This window comes from Drosophila eugracilis, unplaced genomic scaffold (assembly GCF_018153835.1).
Source record: "Drosophila eugracilis isolate 14026-0451.02 unplaced genomic scaffold, ASM1815383v1 contig_1897, whole genome shotgun sequence".
NCBI classification, from domain to species: domain Eukaryota; kingdom Metazoa; phylum Arthropoda; class Insecta; order Diptera; family Drosophilidae; genus Drosophila; species Drosophila eugracilis.
In genome coordinates this window covers 972,212-991,741 of record NW_024572751.1, presented here as the reverse complement: position 1 = coordinate 991,741, position 19,530 = coordinate 972,212, and the positions used below count along the sequence as shown (strand labels likewise).

The 19,530-nt window shown below is 41.2% G+C and overlaps 1 protein-coding gene and 1 non-coding gene across 6 annotated transcripts in view; both read left to right on the top strand.

Annotated features, from left to right (window-relative positions):
- Positions 1-19,530, top strand: part of LOC108114971 (afadin) — a 50,001-nt gene that overhangs the window by 19,591 nt on the left and 10,880 nt on the right. For 3 of the 5 annotated variants that reach the window (XM_017226185.2, XM_017226184.2, XM_017226187.2), the window contains exons 7-11: positions 14,975-15,327; positions 17,166-17,287; positions 18,146-18,200; positions 18,263-18,504; positions 18,774-18,980. In XM_017226185.2, coding sequence (XP_017081674.2) covers positions 14,975-15,327; positions 17,166-17,287; positions 18,146-18,200; positions 18,263-18,504; positions 18,774-18,980 — 979 coding nt within the window. Of the gene's footprint in view, positions 1-3,426; positions 3,464-14,974; positions 15,328-17,165; positions 17,288-18,145; positions 18,201-18,262; positions 18,505-18,773; positions 18,981-19,530 lie in introns of those variants that run through there. The other 2 variants (XM_017226188.2, XM_017226186.2) reach the window with 2 other exon arrangements.
- Positions 6,801-6,922, top strand: LOC121529805. Its single transcript, XR_005993654.1, has one exon. It is a non-coding gene; the product is annotated as a U4atac minor spliceosomal RNA (small nuclear RNA).

The window sequence follows — 19,530 nt, the reverse complement described above, 5'->3', positions numbered from 1 at the left end:
TTGAATTCTCCTCCGAAAACTTGAATACAATAAGTATTTTAAAAAAAAGGCGTAGGTTTTGGTTCCCATTGCTTATTTTCTGGCAGTCCGGGACCTAAACCATTAGTGCATACATACACCCTATTAGCAAGGACCCTTATTTGGGACGACTGGGGTGGACTGTGGAATTTAGGACATTTACCTGTGGTTTTGGTAGCTACATAGGATCCACAAAGCACAAATTCGTTTCTTTTCTTCTTTTGAAATACATAATAGTAATTTGCGATTTGAAGAATATAATTAATTTTTATTCAGTATTATACAATTTGACTTTTCCTCTATTTGAATGTATTGAAGAAAAGTTCGTAAAAGGTAATTTCAAAGGTTAAAATAATAAGTTAAATAACAACTTTAATAACAAGCCTTAAAAATATGAGTGAAGTTAATTTCCGTAATTTGTTTTTCATTACTTTGCGGTTTCTGATTAGAATTTTAATTAAAATAAGTTAAATTTTACTTCCTTAAGTCGCAATAAATTCAAGTGAAGATCGTAGATGTCAGAGCGTCAAAGAAAAGTACCCATTAATATTTGAATGTGTGTTTTGGGGAAAAGTAAATAGAACTAACTCGGTGCGGAAATGTTTGTGCGCAATCATCCAACATGACACACAGCACCAGCTGTCAAAAGGGAAGCCTTACGAAGTTGACGACTTCACACAGAGAAAAATTTGCATACCGGTTATTATGAGGACTATTTTTGTATTATAAAATTTCACGACACATAATGAGTTCAGTACTTAGACTATGCAACAGCTTACGCCATCTTGTTAATGTACCAGAAAAGTATTATTTTGATTAGAAATCTTGAGTTAATAATCGAAAATGCAGGCACCTTAGCTTATGTTTTTCTCTTAGCGTAACTGCGGACCCAAATTGACCCGGCCCGAACCGCTTATAATAATGACATTCGCAGGGGTTCCTTTTTAGGAGTCCCTGTTGCTTGATGTTAGTTTTTGGATGAGAAATTCCCGACAACTTGGCAGCCGTATGGGCCTCTCGCTCTGTCCGCACGCTCTGTCCTTGTCTTTGTATCTATCCGTCTCTCTCCGCAGCCCCCTGGGCCTTTTGAAAGGTGTAAAATGTAAATTGCGACCGCACTTCACTCACATTGTTGTCTGCTGACGTCCCCGCTGGCTTCTGGCTTTTCTAATTGTTGGTCGTTTTTTCGTGTTGCCTACTTTTGTGTGTCAGTGTAGCGAAGCGAGGGTTCACTCAAAACATTGCGCGTGAATTGCCTCCGTGGATTATGGTTTTATTTAGACATTTTCTGGGGCGGCAATCAATTTGGGTCAACATATTCCGAGGGGGCAACCCCCTCATGGGTAAAATCTTACATTTCCTTTTTTTTTTAAAACTTTTTACCTTGCCTAATGCACTTTTGAGGTAGCATCTTGTACTTTGAGATAAACAGAACACGAGCTGCTGATTGCTAAATGCAAGAAAAACCTCTCATTCTTGAATAGTTTTTCACAATTGTTTATTCTGGCTTCTATTATCAATAGTTTAACTGTGTTTGGCGATGTGATGCTGGCTTTTCTCTTATCTGGAAAGTCGGGCATTATGTTTTTCTCTTAATTTATTTTCAATATTTATTGCCGAGAGAGCCTTTAGACTCTCTCTCTTGCCTGCTCGTATCCTTTGTTCGGTTTGTCGTTTTGGGTTTCGCTTTCGATTTAATTTCCTTTTTGTTTGTCTGGGTTTTGGATTGCACAGTGGGTGGTAAATATTAATCTAGGAAATAATTTATTATATATATCAAGAGGACCTTATAATGCCAACTGAATATTAATTTAACAAAAGTTGGAGACTTAACTTAACTATCCATTTTACAAAGAGTTCAAATTTATAAAAATGATCTAACAAAATGACTCAAAATACGGGTGTCGAGTACAAACACTTTCATAAATATTTAATTAAGATAGATAAACTGATACCAACAGCCTTTTTACTCCTTTACATGAACAGATATTGGCGTTGATCAAATTTTATTGCTCACTTGGAGGTTGTAGGATATAAACTTGAAAACTGTTCGTTGCGTGTCTTCGGGGAGTTCCCCGGCGAGTGACTTAACCCATTCCACCCTTTTCGATTTGTTTTGGTGTCTCTGGCGTGCGTCAATTTCTCTTCCGTGCGTTCGTCCTGTCAAGGATAATGGGCATACCTTTGCGGCCGCATCGTCGGCAACCAGCCACCACCAGGTGGGTCAGCACCAGCCCACACTCGTGGTCACTTGAACGTTTACCAATAAGAAAAGCGAATGTGCTTTCTTTATAAATTTGATGTACAGTGCAACATCAGTATCATGAAAGGAGTAAAGTTAACATAAGAGAGCCTAGATTTTTGACTTAAATTTCAACTTTTGGATAACTATTAGAAGACTTGAATGCTTGTCTAAAATATGTTTTGAATCGACTTTAAAAAATAATTATTTCATGAATCCCAAAGACACTGAACTGAGATGGTTCATGGATTGATGAGTTTGACTGCGGTTGGCTCTGGTTCGCTTCTGTTGTTGATTCATGTTATTGTTGTTCTGCTGAGCGTTCTCAATGTCCTTAGCAATGTCGATGTACCGGCGGCTCAAGTGCTAAAGGTGGTGAGTCCAGGGCGGAGATGAGGGCGTGATGGGGGATTCCCCACCAACACACATCCCATTGTCCATTATCTACGCCGTACACTTCACAGTCACACTTCTCCGGGACTTACACAGATACATTTACACTTTGAAAAATTAGTAAAAACTTTTATGAATATTTTACATTTACATTATGAGAAATATAAGAATGGTAAGGCTTGTGAAATTTCTTCTTGAGAAAAAAATGACATTAATAATTTTTACATTTCTACCCTTGAAAAGTAGACTTTAAGCTTTAAAAGTTTTCTTCTGTGGATCCACGCAAACCCTGTTGCCGATGCCGATGCCGTTGCCCGACAGAGTTTTCCGAGGAAAAGCCGAATTCGGTATTTTCCGCATTGTGTTTGGGGCAACAGCGGAGGCATTAGGTTCACATTCAGTGTCAGGTTCAGTCATGAAGTAATGCTGCTCGGGAAAGCACGACGCGGCGCTTTCGGGGATCCCGCGACACATCGCATTTGTATTTGAGGCGAGAAAAGTTCACCGGCGAACAGCGACGGCGGCAACAGTTTTTCCTGAAGATAAAACGATGGTATGGCTGGATGATGGCTGGGCGCCCATCGTCGGGTGCTGTCGCGCCCCCTCCTCCACCGCCCGCCATGCATACAGAAAATTGTCAAAATTAGAAGCCGTTCAATTGAATTCGCCGTGTACTAGCAAAGTGATTTTGTCCCAATAACTTTCATCCGACTGCGGGGAACTGCGACTATGTGGTCCAAGTAATAGGAGAATCATCTGCCAAGTGAACACCGTGTGAAGTTTGCAAGATGATGGATTGGGGCATAAGACGTGAGTTATCTTTCCAGGGGGATCCATCTATTTATTTATATTTCTACCTCCTCGTTAATGAGTAGCTAGCCAGTCAAGTGGCCCCAGAGTGCCATAAAAAGTATGCTACGGCATCCGTCCCCGAAAGTTTCTCCTTGATCTTTTTTTTTTGGCAGGATTTTCCAAATATTTTTGTCACAACTTTTTCGATTTTCGTGTTTGGCCATTGTAAGTTATTAGGCGGTTGCGGTCTCTGGATTTTTCGTCTAAATTGAGCTGGCAATTTCCCGGCTCTCAGGAAGCGTTCAACATGATTGTCAGATTGATTGTGTTTGGCATTAAAAGCTTGAGTGCGACAGCACTGAGGTTTTTAATGGGGCGAGTGGCAACGGAAGTGTTTTATAAACACTTGAAGAAAAGGGGGCCCACACACAGCTTGTGTGGATTGAATTTCGAAAGGTATTTAAAGCTTGGTAATGTCCTATTGCTATTAGGCAACGAGCTATGCTAGTCCATGAAATTGAATGTAGTAATCTTCCAGGTTCTAAATTATTCAGTTTACTAAGACCTTATCCTTGCTTAATAGTGTAGGAGATAGTTTTACAGACGGAGAGGGTTTTTGTGGGATGAATAAAAGTTTCGTGTGTAATTACTGGACATTATTTAGTCAATTTAACCCACAAAAATTCATGAGCTCTGATTTTACCCACACATTTCTAGGTGCTCCTTTAATTCGGTTTTATTACACTGCCTACAAAACGTTAGGAAGAGCAAATAAAGAAGTTGACCTCAGCTGGATACATGAAGAAGTCTGTTTATCAACAAGAAATATTTCCTAGGCGCTCAAACGCCGAATAATTTGCTGTATTCACGATTCCAAGAGACTTTTTCAAGTGAAAACCGTTTTTTTTTATACATATTTCTAGTTTTGTTTCGTGCGATATCGATATAAATTTTCAAAAAATAGATTTCATCAGAACAAAGGCTTTCTGGCGATACCGAATATGATGTAACTTTGCGTGTCATGTTTATGATTAAGTTACCAAATTTGAATGAATTTAAAAAACCTTAAAAACCTAACATATGAACAAATGTGTCCTTAATTCCGTTTAAAGAGTTTATAAATTTAAAATGTAGAAAAGTTTTGAATTGTTTGGGAGCTTAATTTCTTACCATTTTTATGGCGTTTATAATCTGTTTTTTCATATCCCAAAGCTGGATTTTATTTATGTGGGTTTCCCTTCTATCATAAAAGCTTTACATAATTTTTACAGATTTCCAAAGAGATACCGAGTGGTATATTCTTAGCATAAACATCAATCCAAAAATGTACTCGTATTACAATTTTCAAAATATCGAGTGTTTATATCAGTTTTCACTTAATGGGGCAGACTTTCAAAGGTCATCGTTACTATTTCCACTGTTTTTCTATATCCAAATCGAAAGTGGGAACCACCAGGCTAAATAAGTTTTCGTAATGACATGTTAGAGATACCCTCCAGCCGATTATTAATTTTGGAAATATCTAATATCTAATGGCCGATTAAGGCCAAATGGGTGGAAATTTTCGTGTGAATGCATTTATTATTCAGGGAAACAGAGCAGGACATTGTCCACACTCTGATGATTGTCTTGATGACATTTCCTTTCTATGCGGCACAAAATTAACGCCACATTTGTTTTTCCAATAAAAAAGGAGGAGGAAAATGTCGACAGCAACAATAATCATTTCGGAAAGGACGCAGTAAAACAATCTCGGTTGGAAAAGGTCAAACCTAATGAAGCTCAAAAGGCTTCTTGGTAGACTTTGGTCCATGGCTGCTCATAAATAATTGCACCCTCCGCCCGCTGTCACGACCACCCACAGTATTTGCCCATTTTGCCACATCCCCCTGAGCCCCTCTGAAGCTGCCTCATAAAGTTTGCAAAATGCAGAGCATAATTTGCTGCCTGAATCTTTCTGGGAACTCGGGAGCTGTCGACTTTATTTCACGCCACGCTCTCTACGGTTTCGACCGAAGCCCGAGAAGTGCAGTTTATTTTCGAGGCGAACGCCGCCGCCAGATACTGGAAGCCTGAAGGTCATCCCTGGTCCTGGTTGTTGTCCTTTGTTGTCCACCCACATGAGTGGGTGGCCTGAAATGCGCTTAGACATTGGGGAAACGTCACTCGAAATTGGGTTAACAATTTGTTCGTGTTTTGTTTTATTGCTTTTCCGACTTTTTTTCCTGCAGAATTTTAAAGTGGAAACTCAATTTCATTAGGGAATTCGGTTATGGTTAAAATGTAGGTTTCGAGTGTCGAGGCAAAGGACTTTGGAAGCCCTAGCTACGGCTTAAAAAGCTGTTAAAGCTTTACAAAATTGATAATAACTTTTGAATCACTTAAGTTATTTAATATTTTAAAGTAACTTTACTTTCAGTAAAGAATTCGAGGGAAGAGTAAGAAGATATATGGTAAATCCAATATGTTGATTTATACCCTCTGTCTCATATTCATGAAATGCAATATTGTTTCCTAAGGAAAAGGACATTTTCACTTTCAGTTTGATTTCTCATATTTCTGTTGACATTTCCAATCGGGCACAGCCGAACAGAATCAATCACCAACAGGCATCCACAGCCCAGGGCAGTAATCATCATCATTTACATGATGCCGCCTCTCAATTGCCTCGCCAGACTTTTCACTTTCCTCCCGGCATTTGCCATTTGCCATTTGCGCCTCTTGCCTCACAAGTTGGCAGTTAGTCAGTGCCGAAGATGACTAAACGAAATTGTCACAATGAGAACGGAAAATGCTAGTGAGCACTCAGGACTCTCGAAAGGCGGAGACAAAGGCGGCAGTCAGGAGCAGAGACACATGTCACAGCACTTAAAGAGAGGAACGACGCTGGCTCCTTGCCAGGATAAATATGTATTCCGTATTCCATTCTCAAATTGAATTATTCAGTCTCGTGATTTTGCTTTAGCCCCTCCCTAGCGGCCCAGAGGTTTCTCACTAAAAGGAAATTGCCTATTTATTTATGAGTCGAATCGGATTAGTATCCCGAAACGATGCCAGAACGGAAATTAATGATATTAATTTGAGTGTGCTTGATAGTGGCCAGCCAAGCGTCATAACTCAATGTGAGGAATGTTAATTCCTTAACTAATCGCTGTCATAAATCTGCCGGAGATAAGGGTTGCATCCCATTTCACCCCAAACCGGAAAGCTCTGAAAACCTGTTATAAACCGTTGCAATTCCGATTCGCGATCGTTAGATCTCTGCCTTGCTAAATTTTTAGCTCTTTGGTGCCCATAAAATTCCCAACTAGTACTAGCCGTTTCTGCATGAGGTGGGCTTGCATTCCGTCACTCTTCCTTCCTTGTCTTGGGGAGCAGAAATGTCCAATGAACGTGTAGTGAGGGCATTGCTGCTGACACCAATGATATTACCCCCGCTCGCCAATCCTGCGATTGGCGTTCGGAATTTTTGGACCAGGCCCCTTTACTTTATAGGGGGCCGCCTATTAAATGCATATAAACTTGAGATAGTGCCATTTGAGTGGTATTCAAAATAAGCTTTGATCTGAAAACAATTTATAGATTTGTTTCAAGTAAATTGTAGTAAAAGTAAAAATTAGTTCGAATGATTGCCATATTCTGTTCAAACTTAAAGGACTAAAAATAATTATGCAAAGGGTCTTGGTCTTCTTTAAATAAACTTTTGTAATTATACCGAAGTCATATATAAAAGCAACTCGTAAACTCTGTGAGATTTTGAAAAATTCTGCCTTCGTTGAGGCTGCAAGCTTAAAGTTGCCTTTCGGGTTTACGACTTGAGAGGCGGAGCTATTTCCCACTTCCTGGCCAAGCATCCATTCAGACCAAAAGCCTCAAAGCCTGAGAGCAGGAAGGCGGAGGAGGAATCGCAAGTTGGGCAACAATAAAGACGTTGACTGTGCGATGCTCGTTAGCCGAAAAGTAGCTTCAAGTATATCTCATGTTTTTATGTGCTCTCACAGGCACACACATATCCTTTGTCTTACAGTGGCTGCCTTTTTTGCTCCTGGTGAGTCGGTTGGGCATATTGATTGCCTCAATAAGGGCAAAGCGGAGAGAGAGAGAGATGGTGTCTGGGGCCCGATTGATGGAGTGGATTTGTGTGGTAATGCGTATGGAAATAAGAGTGGAAATGGGAGGGAAATGATTGACAGGCGTTTGCGGTTTACTTGCTAAAAGCCCATTATTTCTGCTTTGCTTTCGTAATTCGATAGGTATTTCGAGGATGGAACATCGCTGAATAGTTTTCAATATGAAAATATAATAACTTACGTATTAAATTTCCTAAATTATGTAAAGCTTTGTGAACTGTAAATTGTATTATACCAAAACGGTAATAATACCGCCTAATTATCTCTGTGTGACTGTATTCCGGATCAATAAAAGGTCCCTACCCTTCCCTCTACCTGCACAGCTGGCGAAATTCCATGCATTATTCCCACTGTCCGCGGTTAGCTGATTCTCTTTAAACTGTAATCAAATTTAAATACATTTTCGATGACCCAGTGCATCCGCACAAAGCTCTTGAGCTCCGCCATTCAAATCAGCTTATCGCACCCAACTGAATCGGACCGCGAACCGCGACCTTGTCCGGTTTTTCAGTCCGGTCCTCGAAAAGAGCATCAGCGTATCCATTTGGTTGGGTTGGCCGCATCTCGCCGCTGGTTGCGAATCGAAAGGATGTGTGTGCCAGTTCCTTCCTCGTTCTGTATCCTGTATGCCAAAGTTGCTACGGCTATTGCTGGCATGATGGTGATGGTGCTGGTGCTGGTGCTAGTGCTGGTATTGGTGTGTCATGCAAAGGACCAAAGAGTAAACGCACTTAGACACACCAGCACACAGCTGAAACACTCGCACACTCACTCACTGGCAAGCTCACAAACACACGCACACACCCGTTGAAAACATTGTAAACTAAATGTTGTTTTATACACCACTCACTCACCCACACAGTCATAATTTACTCTGCTTGCTTTATGGGCGCTTTAGGGTGTGTGTTTGTAGTTGTACCTCGCAGGAAAAGGATATATTGGACATAAAGAGCGCCGTCAGTTATCTTAAGAAATTATATTGAGCGTGAAAGGAACTTGCCTAGTTAGTTTCTAGTTTGAGGAATCTTTTTTTGAATTAATATAACCATTTTTTATACAGTGAACTGATTATTCCTTTTAATGAATTCATAACTAACGGGACGGTCGAGTGCCTGGCCTACCAAAATAAGTTTGAAGATCTAATCCAGGGTATCTCTTAGTCGAAAAACTTAATCTTTGCATTCTTACTGGATTTTTTCGTGTCTTATTCATTCATTCACGCACCCAGTCCGACAGTGAGCTAGTCAGCGAAGGACTTGCCTTTGCGGCATTGCTCATACGCTCAGTGTGCTCTCAGTTATCCTTGCGCGCTGTCAACGCATTGTTGTGGGCGCCCGGCGCCTGGCAGCTGCCGCCCGACCCAGAATTCCTCAGAGCCCATTATTATTATTGAGAGAAATTAATTTAATCTGCGCCCTTTTCGGACGATTTTCCATCGGGCGACGCGTTTGCGGTTAATCCAAAGTGTCGCGTTGTGTGTGTTTGTGTGTTTGCGTGAGTTCAGAGTCCTTTCAGTTTGATGGCAATTCATTTAATTTCGCTTTTTACGCAGTCTGCCGCACTTTGATTTCAATTTATACTTTGTTGCCGCATTACCAAGCGCGCAAATTGAATTTTCACACATAGCTGGCTCTTTCTGGTTTCTGTTCTGCCCCTTTTTTTTTAAGGGCTTCGAGGGATCCGATTCAAGCCGGGCCATTAATTCACCAGCCATGGGAAAAATGTAATTTTTTAGGCAACCCTCACATCAATATAATAAAATATATGCATTTCCAAAGGAGAAATGTGGGGCTCGCTGGCGGTTGCTCGGTTCCTAAAGACCCGGCCAAAACAAACAGACAAAAATCGATAAATTTCAGGAGTTATTTACAAAAGCTAAACTCTCGTTCCCCGTGTTTCGATGTGTGTGTGTGTGTGTGTGTGTGGCGGTGATGGTGTGTGTTGGCTATTGTGGGCTTTAATTTCAATGGTCAGGACAAGGACGTGGCTGCACGGCACAAAAGGACACTGTGTCCTGCCTTGTCTGTCATCATCAATGCTGCACACGACATCTAATATATCGAAACGTATAAGCCCGAAAAGCAGTTAAAGCCAAAAGAGTCAAGTACAGCTCGGTTTCTTGGTAGCCTTAAAGGAAAACCAATCAGTTTTCCAAGAAAATTTATATAAAAGTTAAAAAGAAGTCCTTATGGCTGGCTTTTCTAAACAAAATCATCTCTTAATAATAGTTAACAAAAAATGCAAAATAAAAACTTTGACAAATCGTCAAGCATTTCTACTTTTATAGAAACATCCTCAGAACATCCTTTTTAAGGAGTAGAGATTACAATAAGTGAAAGAACAACTCACTCGCAGTCACGGCTACTCTGGAAAATCCAATCAAGCTTTCAGCTCCTCTCGCTTTTTTCACCTCCATTTCCGTCTCTCGACTTTTCCCTATCCCCGCTTTCCCTCCCACGGCTTGATGTGATTTCATTCTTGTACTTCGGCGGCCCCCTCATATTTCATTTCCCTCGCTCAGAGTCGAGTAAAAGGAAAAACCCCGCTCTCGCGTCTTTAGCTTGAGTGTGGCAATTATATTTTTATTGTTTCTGTTGCCAAATTGTCTAGCAAAAATGTTGATAGCCGCCTTGGGCAGCACTTGGCTTGAATGGTGGCTGCCGTCCGAGGACGAGGACGAGGACGCCTGGTTCTGGCCAGAGGTTTAGGGAGTTAAGTGTGCGGGAGGAGAAGCCACTGTATAATTCGATTTCGTGCATCGATTACGATTACTTCTTCTCCAAGACCCCTTGGAAAATGAATATCTTGTTTGGAGGACTGACAAGGATTGAAGACGTGGGGAGCCAGTGAACCAGATTTCTGTCTTTGAAGAAAATCAAACTGAAGAACTGAATAATAACTATATAAGTCTAAATAACCTATCAGACTCTATATGTAAAAGAATTTTCGATTCTGAAAACTTTGCAGTTTAATTAAATGCACTTGCAGCCAAAATACTAGTTTCAACCTTGCTTTGATTGAGCCACCAACGCCGAGCCACATCCTTTATTAGAAGCAACATCTTCCTATACTATTTATCGCAAAATGACCATTGGCAAGTGGAGTGAAGTTTGTTTATTTGCTGAGGCTTAAACCAGGATTAAACTCTGCCCCGTGCCCCATGCCGCCTGTCCCCTGCACAGTCGCCCGTTTGTGGTCAAAGTAGGAAAACTTCTTGTATGAGAGGAAACTTGGCTCATTAAATTTTCATTGTTTTAATTTGCACAACGTGAAAAGCTTCCTGATGGGGAAAAGGGGAAGGGGACAAGGAGAAGGTGTGGTTGAAAGTGTGGTTCGGTGGCTGTGGGGCTCTTTATGTGGACGTGCCTGGGCGGAGATGTGGCCCCATCGGTTTCTTCGGTTTGCAGAGTCAAAGCCGCCACGTTTTACGACTAATTTGGCTAATTTGAGAGCTCAGTCTGCTGCTGCTGGTAAAATCAATCTCAGTCAATTAGGCCAAGCAAAAGAACGCCTTTTTCCCCCCGCAACTCCGACTTTAGTTCAGGGAAAGTTTATTTTTCTAAATTTTACTTTTTTTCCCTACATATTAGACTTTTAATTAAATTCTCGGGCATTCTGTTCGGTATCTACAATGCTCTGCTGCCAAGTTTGAAGCGAAAGTTTCACTTTCTGCCGTTTGTTCGACTAATTAAAAACAGAACAACGACATGGTCGGACTGCACTTTGAATACTCTGCAAAAAGAGCTTAGAACCTAACCAAAATTCAGATCTGCCCAGCTAATAACCTGGCCTAACAAATTTTCTATTTATATTATTTAAGATTTTAAATATTCCTCTTGGGCTTTACCTTTAACGTAGAATCGTCATAGCCTTTATGAGTTGACTCCAATTAGGGTATGACCCAAGACCCTCGAGGACCTTCTTTCTGATTTATGCCTTCGAAGTGCCTTTCTAACCAACTCGAAGGGGGCACACCCGCCACCCAACTCTCCTCTCTTCTAATCGCTTTGGCCATTAGAGCACAAGCTGCGCTAATAAAAATTAATGCGCCCGACGCTTGGTGGCCCCGGTTTCCACTTTGCCTGGCACACAGAGAGTCCACAGTTTTGTGGATTACCTAACGGGCAGGCAATGGGTGGCGGTGATACCATTCCTGGTGTGGATTCTGGCCCAGTCACTCAACTCGTTATGCAATTTCCCTACATTGTTTTCCCTCTGTGAAATGCGCCCCCTCACTTGCCGTCCTTTGTGCTCGGCTCTGTTGCCAATTTATTCGCACTTATGCACGTGCATACAGCCGCACACAAGGACAGTCGGAGGCTTCACACATGATCCTGGCACGTTGTTGGCCGAATCAATTTCATGGCTCGTTCGTCTGCGCCCGAACCGGCCAGCTCTCTAGCAGTCCACCAGCCCAACCGCCCACTGGCCATGCCCTTACCACCTCCCTTTGATGGCTTTTGCAATTTGCTCGTTTTCTTGTGTCAACAATGGGGCCCGTGGTGAGTGAGTGAGTGAGCGAGTGGGTCGGTGGTGCTACCTTTGCTCCGGCCAAGCTGTTGACCAAGTAGGAACAATTAAAATGATTTTTCTGGCATCCGTTTGGCACTGCACTTTATCAATGTGCCCCTCGTTGCTGCTTTCCAAATGTCAACTGCCAAGGACGAAATGTTGTTTGCTTTCGTTCGCTTTCTAGAACTAAAGGCACAAGTACACTTGGAGAAATAGTTAAATGTAAAAGTAATAGTAATAACAGTAAGAAATGAATTTAAGGGTAGCCATTAGTAGTGATATCTTGACTAGAGTGTTCTACTAACTTTCCCAACAAACTAGCTTTTGCAGCAAGTCATGATATATAATTAGTGACTAATATTTGGTTATTTATTTCCTTATAAATTGTATTATTAAGAGTGGGTTAAACCAATTTCTTCAAGTACATTGGAAGGAGCGGAACTGAAGTCCTGTTTCTATATGCATGCCAGCTGAGAGGCGCTACTTCAATTGGCAGTCGGGCAACCTGTCTGACACTGTCGAACTTGTCCATTTACTGATTGATTTACAATTGGGTGTCGTGCATGGTTTGGTCATAAATTACCTGGTCCGGTGAACTCTATTATTGGTTACTGTCAAGAGCAGTTAGAAAAGAAAGTTGTAGGGTTAAAGAAATGTAAGTCAAGGGAAATGGAAATGGAAATGGAAAGTCAAGTTAAGGGGAAAACCTGAGAAGTTCTTTGGAGGTTCTTCTTCCGATTCTTAAAGATAAATTCCATAAAGCAAGTTGGCTCGAAGGCTAATTCCAAAGCAACAGTTCATGATAGTCAACCCCTTCATAATCTCCGATCAACTTCATCGCCTGACTGGCTCCCAACTATCCCTCGGCTCAACTCCAAGCAAGTTGCAATCCAAACAAGGGGATTATTCAGTCATCCCATTCAAGGCTCTCTCTCGACATCAAGTATATGGGGCATGTTCATGTTTCTGGCTTCGTTTCTTTAAGCTTTGGCAGCCTTTTTGTTCTGTTTGTGTTTCGTTTGGTGGCACCCCACATTTTTGAGTTGATTATTCTGTGAGCGCCCAGAAAGTTCAGCAAAACTTTTGCCCAACGCCATCAAAACAAGGCAAGACGCAGTCCCCGGACCTTTAAACCATGTGTGTAAGCCATATATTAATAATAAGCCTGTCCCAACAACGCCGGCAACATATACCAGTACACAGTACACAGAAGTACAGATGTGGTTCTTTTGGTTTCGCAAAGAAGGTATTATATATGTATATCTGAACAATAGAAAAACAATTCATTGGGTTTTACGTTGTTCGTTTACCAATTGTCGTCCTTGTACTCGTTGTTTGAATTTCTGATTCTGGTTGTGATTTTGTTTTTTTTTTGCTTTCGCTTTTTGTTAAAGTTTTCAAACTGGAAGAGTGGCTAGATTTCCCTGGAGCTTCCACCCCATTTATATATTCCCAGCACCACTCCCTCCTTGCCTAATAAGTTGCACACGCCACGCCCATGTCATGCCTTATTTAGCCTGCATTGCCCAAATGCCTTTGGCACATGCCAAGTCTGGTCTAGCATCTCGCCATCATCTGCTGCAATTTGCCCCAAAACCATGCTGCACTAGTGGGGGAGGTCGCAGCAGGGGAGAGATGGTGCTGCTGCTGTAACTGCCATCACATTTTGCATGCTTCGTTAAGCATTCTGTACACTAAACAACAGCAGCAACAGCCCAGATGGGGACATGGTTATGGGGAGAGACCTGCAGAGTATAGTTCGACTTGGCAGTATATGATAAAAGTACAATCGATTTAAGACTCGAACTTCTATCAATATTAACAATGAGGTATCACGTTCTTAATAAATACATATACATATAATCTACCTATTTAAGATCTCACGAAAGTTTCTTAAATGAAAGTACTACCTACTGAAGCTCACAAAAGTATCTAACTGCATGAGTGTAATATATTCCAGAATCAGAATTGGGTTTGTGCGAATGTACGCGGCAGACTTGTTGTTGCAGTTGTAGTTGTCTATGAAAAGTTGTGGAATGTTGTATATAAATTTTCATATCAAAGAACCAGCAGCAAAAACTTGCCACTGAACTGTCTGCCAGTCAGTCAGTCTCTCAGTTATTCAGTCAGCCAGTCAGTCAGTCAGTCAGTAGTCGGTTCAGTCTGGCATCAGGGAAAGTCTCTGGATATATATACCAGTATATATACCCCGCTTGACCCCTTATCGGCGAAGGGGATTGTTTTTCGCTGGCTCGCAAAATGAACATCTAATATCGAGACTGAAATTGATGATGCAGCCCGAATTGGATTTCGTTTTCGGAATTTCTATTTCGCCTTTGTTACTTCCGACGCAAACTGATGCGATGCGATTGCAGAGAGCGTTTCGAGGCTTTAACACTAGAGGCTGCAATATTGGATATGGGATATATATGGACTGTATCTTTATATATTTAACCGATTTACATAGCTATAAAGGGAGTCAATAACTTATGAAAACACTCTGAAATGCTAAAGAAAATGAAAACTCAAATTGACTTAATACTAGAAAATAGATAATTAACAGAAGTTCAATTTATGGTTAATTATGAAAGAGTGTCCCAATATCTTTTGCCTCGACTGTCATGCAAATCATCCTCCATTTGACTGGCAGAGATTTCAAATTTTGCCTCACTCAGCCTAAACTGCACTCCCCAGCCAGACACAAAAGACAAAAGGCCGCTAAAAAACGCTGCGGTTGCATTTAATTTTGTTTTGTTTTTGTTTTTTTTTTTTTTAGTTCCGTGAATATCAGAACACAATTTTAATCATGAACATAACAAGTAAATCTTCATATGCCTCATTTTGAACTTTTACTAATTGAATATTTTTTTCAATCTATACTTTTCAGGCTCCATCATGTTCCATGTGCGGAGACGTCCAGCTGACTCACAGCCGCGGAGACGAAAGAAGAAACCTCTGGGGGCGGCTAATGGGGCCAACCACATATCCGGCGATCGTGAGGGTCCCGTCCTGGTGGAAGTGACCCACAGCGGCGATGGTGGTCGGCGCATCAAGCTGGGCAGCGATCCCGTGGAGGTGGGATCGGCGAACACTAATTGCCTGCAGCTCTTCGGACCCTCGATCCAGCCGAGGCACTGCCTCATTTCGCTGCTGGAGGGCGTATGTACGGTGACCCCGCTGCACACCGATGCCCTGACCTTCGTGAACGGTCACCACATTAGTCAGCCGACCATTCTGCATGTAAGTTTAATCAGTCATAGGTTTTGGATAAAGAAAGTGCAGTTTCATTCCTGAAATTATTTTGAATTATCTGGAAAAGTGTGGACTTACTACGAAAAATTGTAAATACCTCAATAGGCATAGAAAAACACGGTTATAGATGTGCTCTTTATACGGCTTTTTAGCTTAATTTTTAACTAATGTTCAGTGATTTTATCATTCTTAAATCAGATCTCTACAGTGTACTTACTCATGTGCTGTTCTGGGGGCGACATTTTGTCTATTTCTTCCATTAACTAATTGCGAATAATTCGTTTTAATTAGTTAAATTTTCGTGCTCGTCACCCGAGACGTATGCTTAATTTGACAGCAGCAGGCAATGCTGCGAGGAAAGTTTTACCATCGACCTTGACCCGGTTAAAGTTTAAAGGGCTTAAAAGGCGCCTCGGCTGTTGTTTCTCCTTCTTGCTTCGCACTTTTGCGGGACTTTGAGCTGTCTGAGAAAGTCCAAGCCAATAATCGTCGAGGCTTAGTCAGGCCTTTATAGGGACTGCTTTCGAATGGAATCATCTGGGCGATAAATGAGCATTGGAATTGATTTACACTTTAAGGTTGAGCAAAGAAACAAGGAATTTAAGTCGAAAGAAGTAGAAATTTCAAGTTCTGACTGAATTTAAAGACCACTTTATATAAGGAAAATTAAATATAAAACGAGTTAAGATATAGAAAATGTAGATTTTAAATCCACCTTTTCTGAGTGTAAATTTCGTAATGTGATTGCCAGCATTTCGAAGCACCGTTGCCAAACTCAGGCCGCATTGAGTTCGGCTTTTCAATTCCCATTCATTTGCACTTCAAGTTCATTATCAGCTTCGAGTTTGAGTTGGAAAGGCAATAAAACCACCGATCCCAATGTGGCAGGCTGTATATCTACGCACACACACACACACACATCCCACCCACTTTGAGTCGCCGCTGATTTATCTTTTGTTTTGACAACTTTTCGACACACAACGGAAACACAAACAAAACGTCAGCGACAACAACATCAACAACTGGGGAAATGAATCAAATTGGCTTTCGGCGTTCTCACGCATTAGCGGAAAAGTCAAAGGGAATGCCATGAAAAAATCGAGAAAATTTGGCATAGCACTGCCGTATACGTTTTTGTGTTGTTTTAGACTTTCCGCCTGATAAATTTGAGACCAAATAAACAGGGAAAACTTGTGCTTTCCCCATCGCCGCCTGCATAAGTCCAAGGCAGAGATAAGCTCCCAGCTCTGCAATAACCTCAAACTGTCTTTGGGGAATTTTTAGGGAAAAAGAACAACATTATTCTTCTTTACTTTCTGTCATTGGCTTTGTTAGCTCCATTTTATTATGGCATGGAATTAATTCTTCTTTTCCAATTGGCAAATTGGGGTTGGCTGCGGTTCGATGAACCTGAACAAAAAGTCATGCAAATCGAATGCTCTCTTTGGGCTGACTGTGTGTCAAAGATTTGTTCGGCGGGCTAAAAGCTAATCAGCATTAGAGGGAAACGCAAACAAAAGCCGAAAGAGATAGCCAGCATCGAAAACATAAAAAATTAACACAAATCTCCACTCGAATTTCCCCCCAGAGAGGGGCGTCTCTGTTTGCCAGTTCGGATTTCAAAACGCCCCGAAAATTTTCCAATCGCTGACTAAGTGCCCCAGAATCTGTCAGTCAGTGAGCTTCACTCTTCCTTCCTTCGCAGTGTAAATATTTAACTAATAGCCGCTCTTAATTACAATTATTATTAAATCACTTTAACCCTCGTCACTTTCACCTGCAAACCTAATTATTTCATATATGTGCCTCGCCTTTGCCATCCACAGAACGGCTCGGTTGTAATGTTCGGGCGGGTGGCCTCCTACCGCTTCCTGGATTCTCCCACGGATGGACGATATAACCTGGCTCTGTCCCAGTCCCAACTGGACTCGGCATGTCTCTACGAAAGGTTAGTAATTCAGTAAGCCTTTATAGATTATCCTGATATATATATGTATGCGCCTATCTGCCAAATGCTTTGTCCTCGGCATATGTTATGTGATTGTTTTATTTTTCATTTTAATGAATTTATACCGCTTAGGCTTGATAAATCAAAGTGAATTTAAGCGGAATGTATAGCATTTTTTGTTTGGGGGAAAAACTAGGTAAATAACTTTAATCCCGCTTTGTAAGCCGCTCAACGACATCATCCTACTTTGGGAGAATTATTGCTGTCAGTAATTAAATAGAAAGTAAATATACCTCACAGATTATGATTATCCTTCATTGACTAAAATATAAATATGTAACACTCCTGAATAGAAGTCATCTGAAAATGAATAAGTTATTAGGAAGAATATTTTCCACATTTGCCATTCTGAAAGGTTAAAACCACTTAAGTTCCAAAAGGACAAACTCACGTTTTCTCTTTATTAATGACCTAGGCAATATACGACTTTAGAATTACCATATTTAGCTCTGAGAAAATCCAATTTTAAAACAATTTAATTCGCTTTAGAGGAGACATTTAAAAAAGTTGCAAATTTATTCGAGGGTGTTCCTTTCCGTATGCCACGCCTTTATTTATATTCATGTTTTTTGTTTTTTTGTTTTATTTACACGCCTTATTTTGTGCTGTTCGTTTATGTTTCGTTACGTGTTGTTTGTTTTTATTGTTTGTGTAAAACATTAATCTCATGCACTCACCAAACCGAAAAAATTACCCAACAAATATGCAAAACAATTTGCACAAACCACACACACTCACCTGAACACCACCCACCATCCGGCAACCCAACGATGCAAAACACCGCCTGGACAATGGCAGCCGCTCGCCCACATCCCCGGGATCGTGGAACGACGAGGATGGAGCCCTGAGCTCGGTGGGTATTTCATTTAAGAATTTGTCTATTTGCATTTTTAATAACTATGAATCTTTGTGTAGACCCACAAGAGTGACTATGATCACCACCAGCAGTCGAACCAATCCAGTGCCTACCACAATAACAACAACAACTCCAGTGACCATCCCCTGAGCAGCACTCTAAGGGATGTGGTGGACAGCAAGGGTGGACAGGATCAGGCCATCTCTGGCAACTACGATGGCCAGAGCCTGGAAGGCAATCTGGAGAACGAGACGAAGTCCATTTCCAGCATGAAGTCAGGTGGTTCCAACAGCCAAGATCGGTAAGATTTCAATTTAATACAGCATCTACTTAATCTAAACTCTAAATTCTATCTTCAAAGCAAACAGGAAAGCCAACACAAGCTCCATACACGAATCTATCAAAATATGCATATTCATTCACTGTCTGATTAACTTTTAATTTCGTTCAATATTTTGTGTGCGCTTTAAGTTTATGCCAATGTCTCAACTGCTTATCTTAGTCGTTAGTTTAATATGTCTCTCTGTTGTAATGTGTCTTACTAATCGATTAACCCTCTTCGATACATAGGTCACCCAAAATGGCCGGCTCTGGTATTTTGGCCGGAGGCGGCAGCGGTTCCGGCGATGCCCAGGGACAGGAGCCCATCCTGCCGGCTGTCCTAGAGTTCCCCGAAACCCATCAGGAACTCTTTCTGCGTCACATTATCAGTGAGCTGGACGTGAATGTTCCGCACTTTAAGCTGGCACCCGTCTACTCGCTTTACCTGTGTGCCAGGTGGGTAATTCATTATGGGGACCACTTTGATGGGGATGAGCATGATTAAGAGCTGCCACTGCGCTTGTTCCGCTTTAATTGTTGTTTGAATGTTTCGGTGCACTTATTAAATAGAATACTAAAACTTGGGAAGCTTCCAGAACATGATGGGTCGTTTGGTCAGTATGCCAAACATTTTCAACTACCGAAAGTTCCGCGATCTATATAAACAGCCCTAAGTTAGGATGTAAATGTAAATAGAGATGGTTTAGGATCTGGGAATGAACATATTAAGCATTCCTTTCACGGCTCTATAAGCATTAAACCTTAGTTAAATAACTATCTGAAAAGTAAAATGAGTCTGTTAGGAATAACATATCCATTTAGTTCAACATTTTAATCGACTTACTCGACTTACACCGTCTCTCATCAATTGAAGATGAAGTGACTAGCACCATTCATCTTCATATACTTAAACAGCTTCCAATGGGATAGATATTAGAGATGACCTGACTTACTTAACCCCAAACCCCATTGGTTTCGTGTGTGTCAGATTTCGAAAGCAATCTGC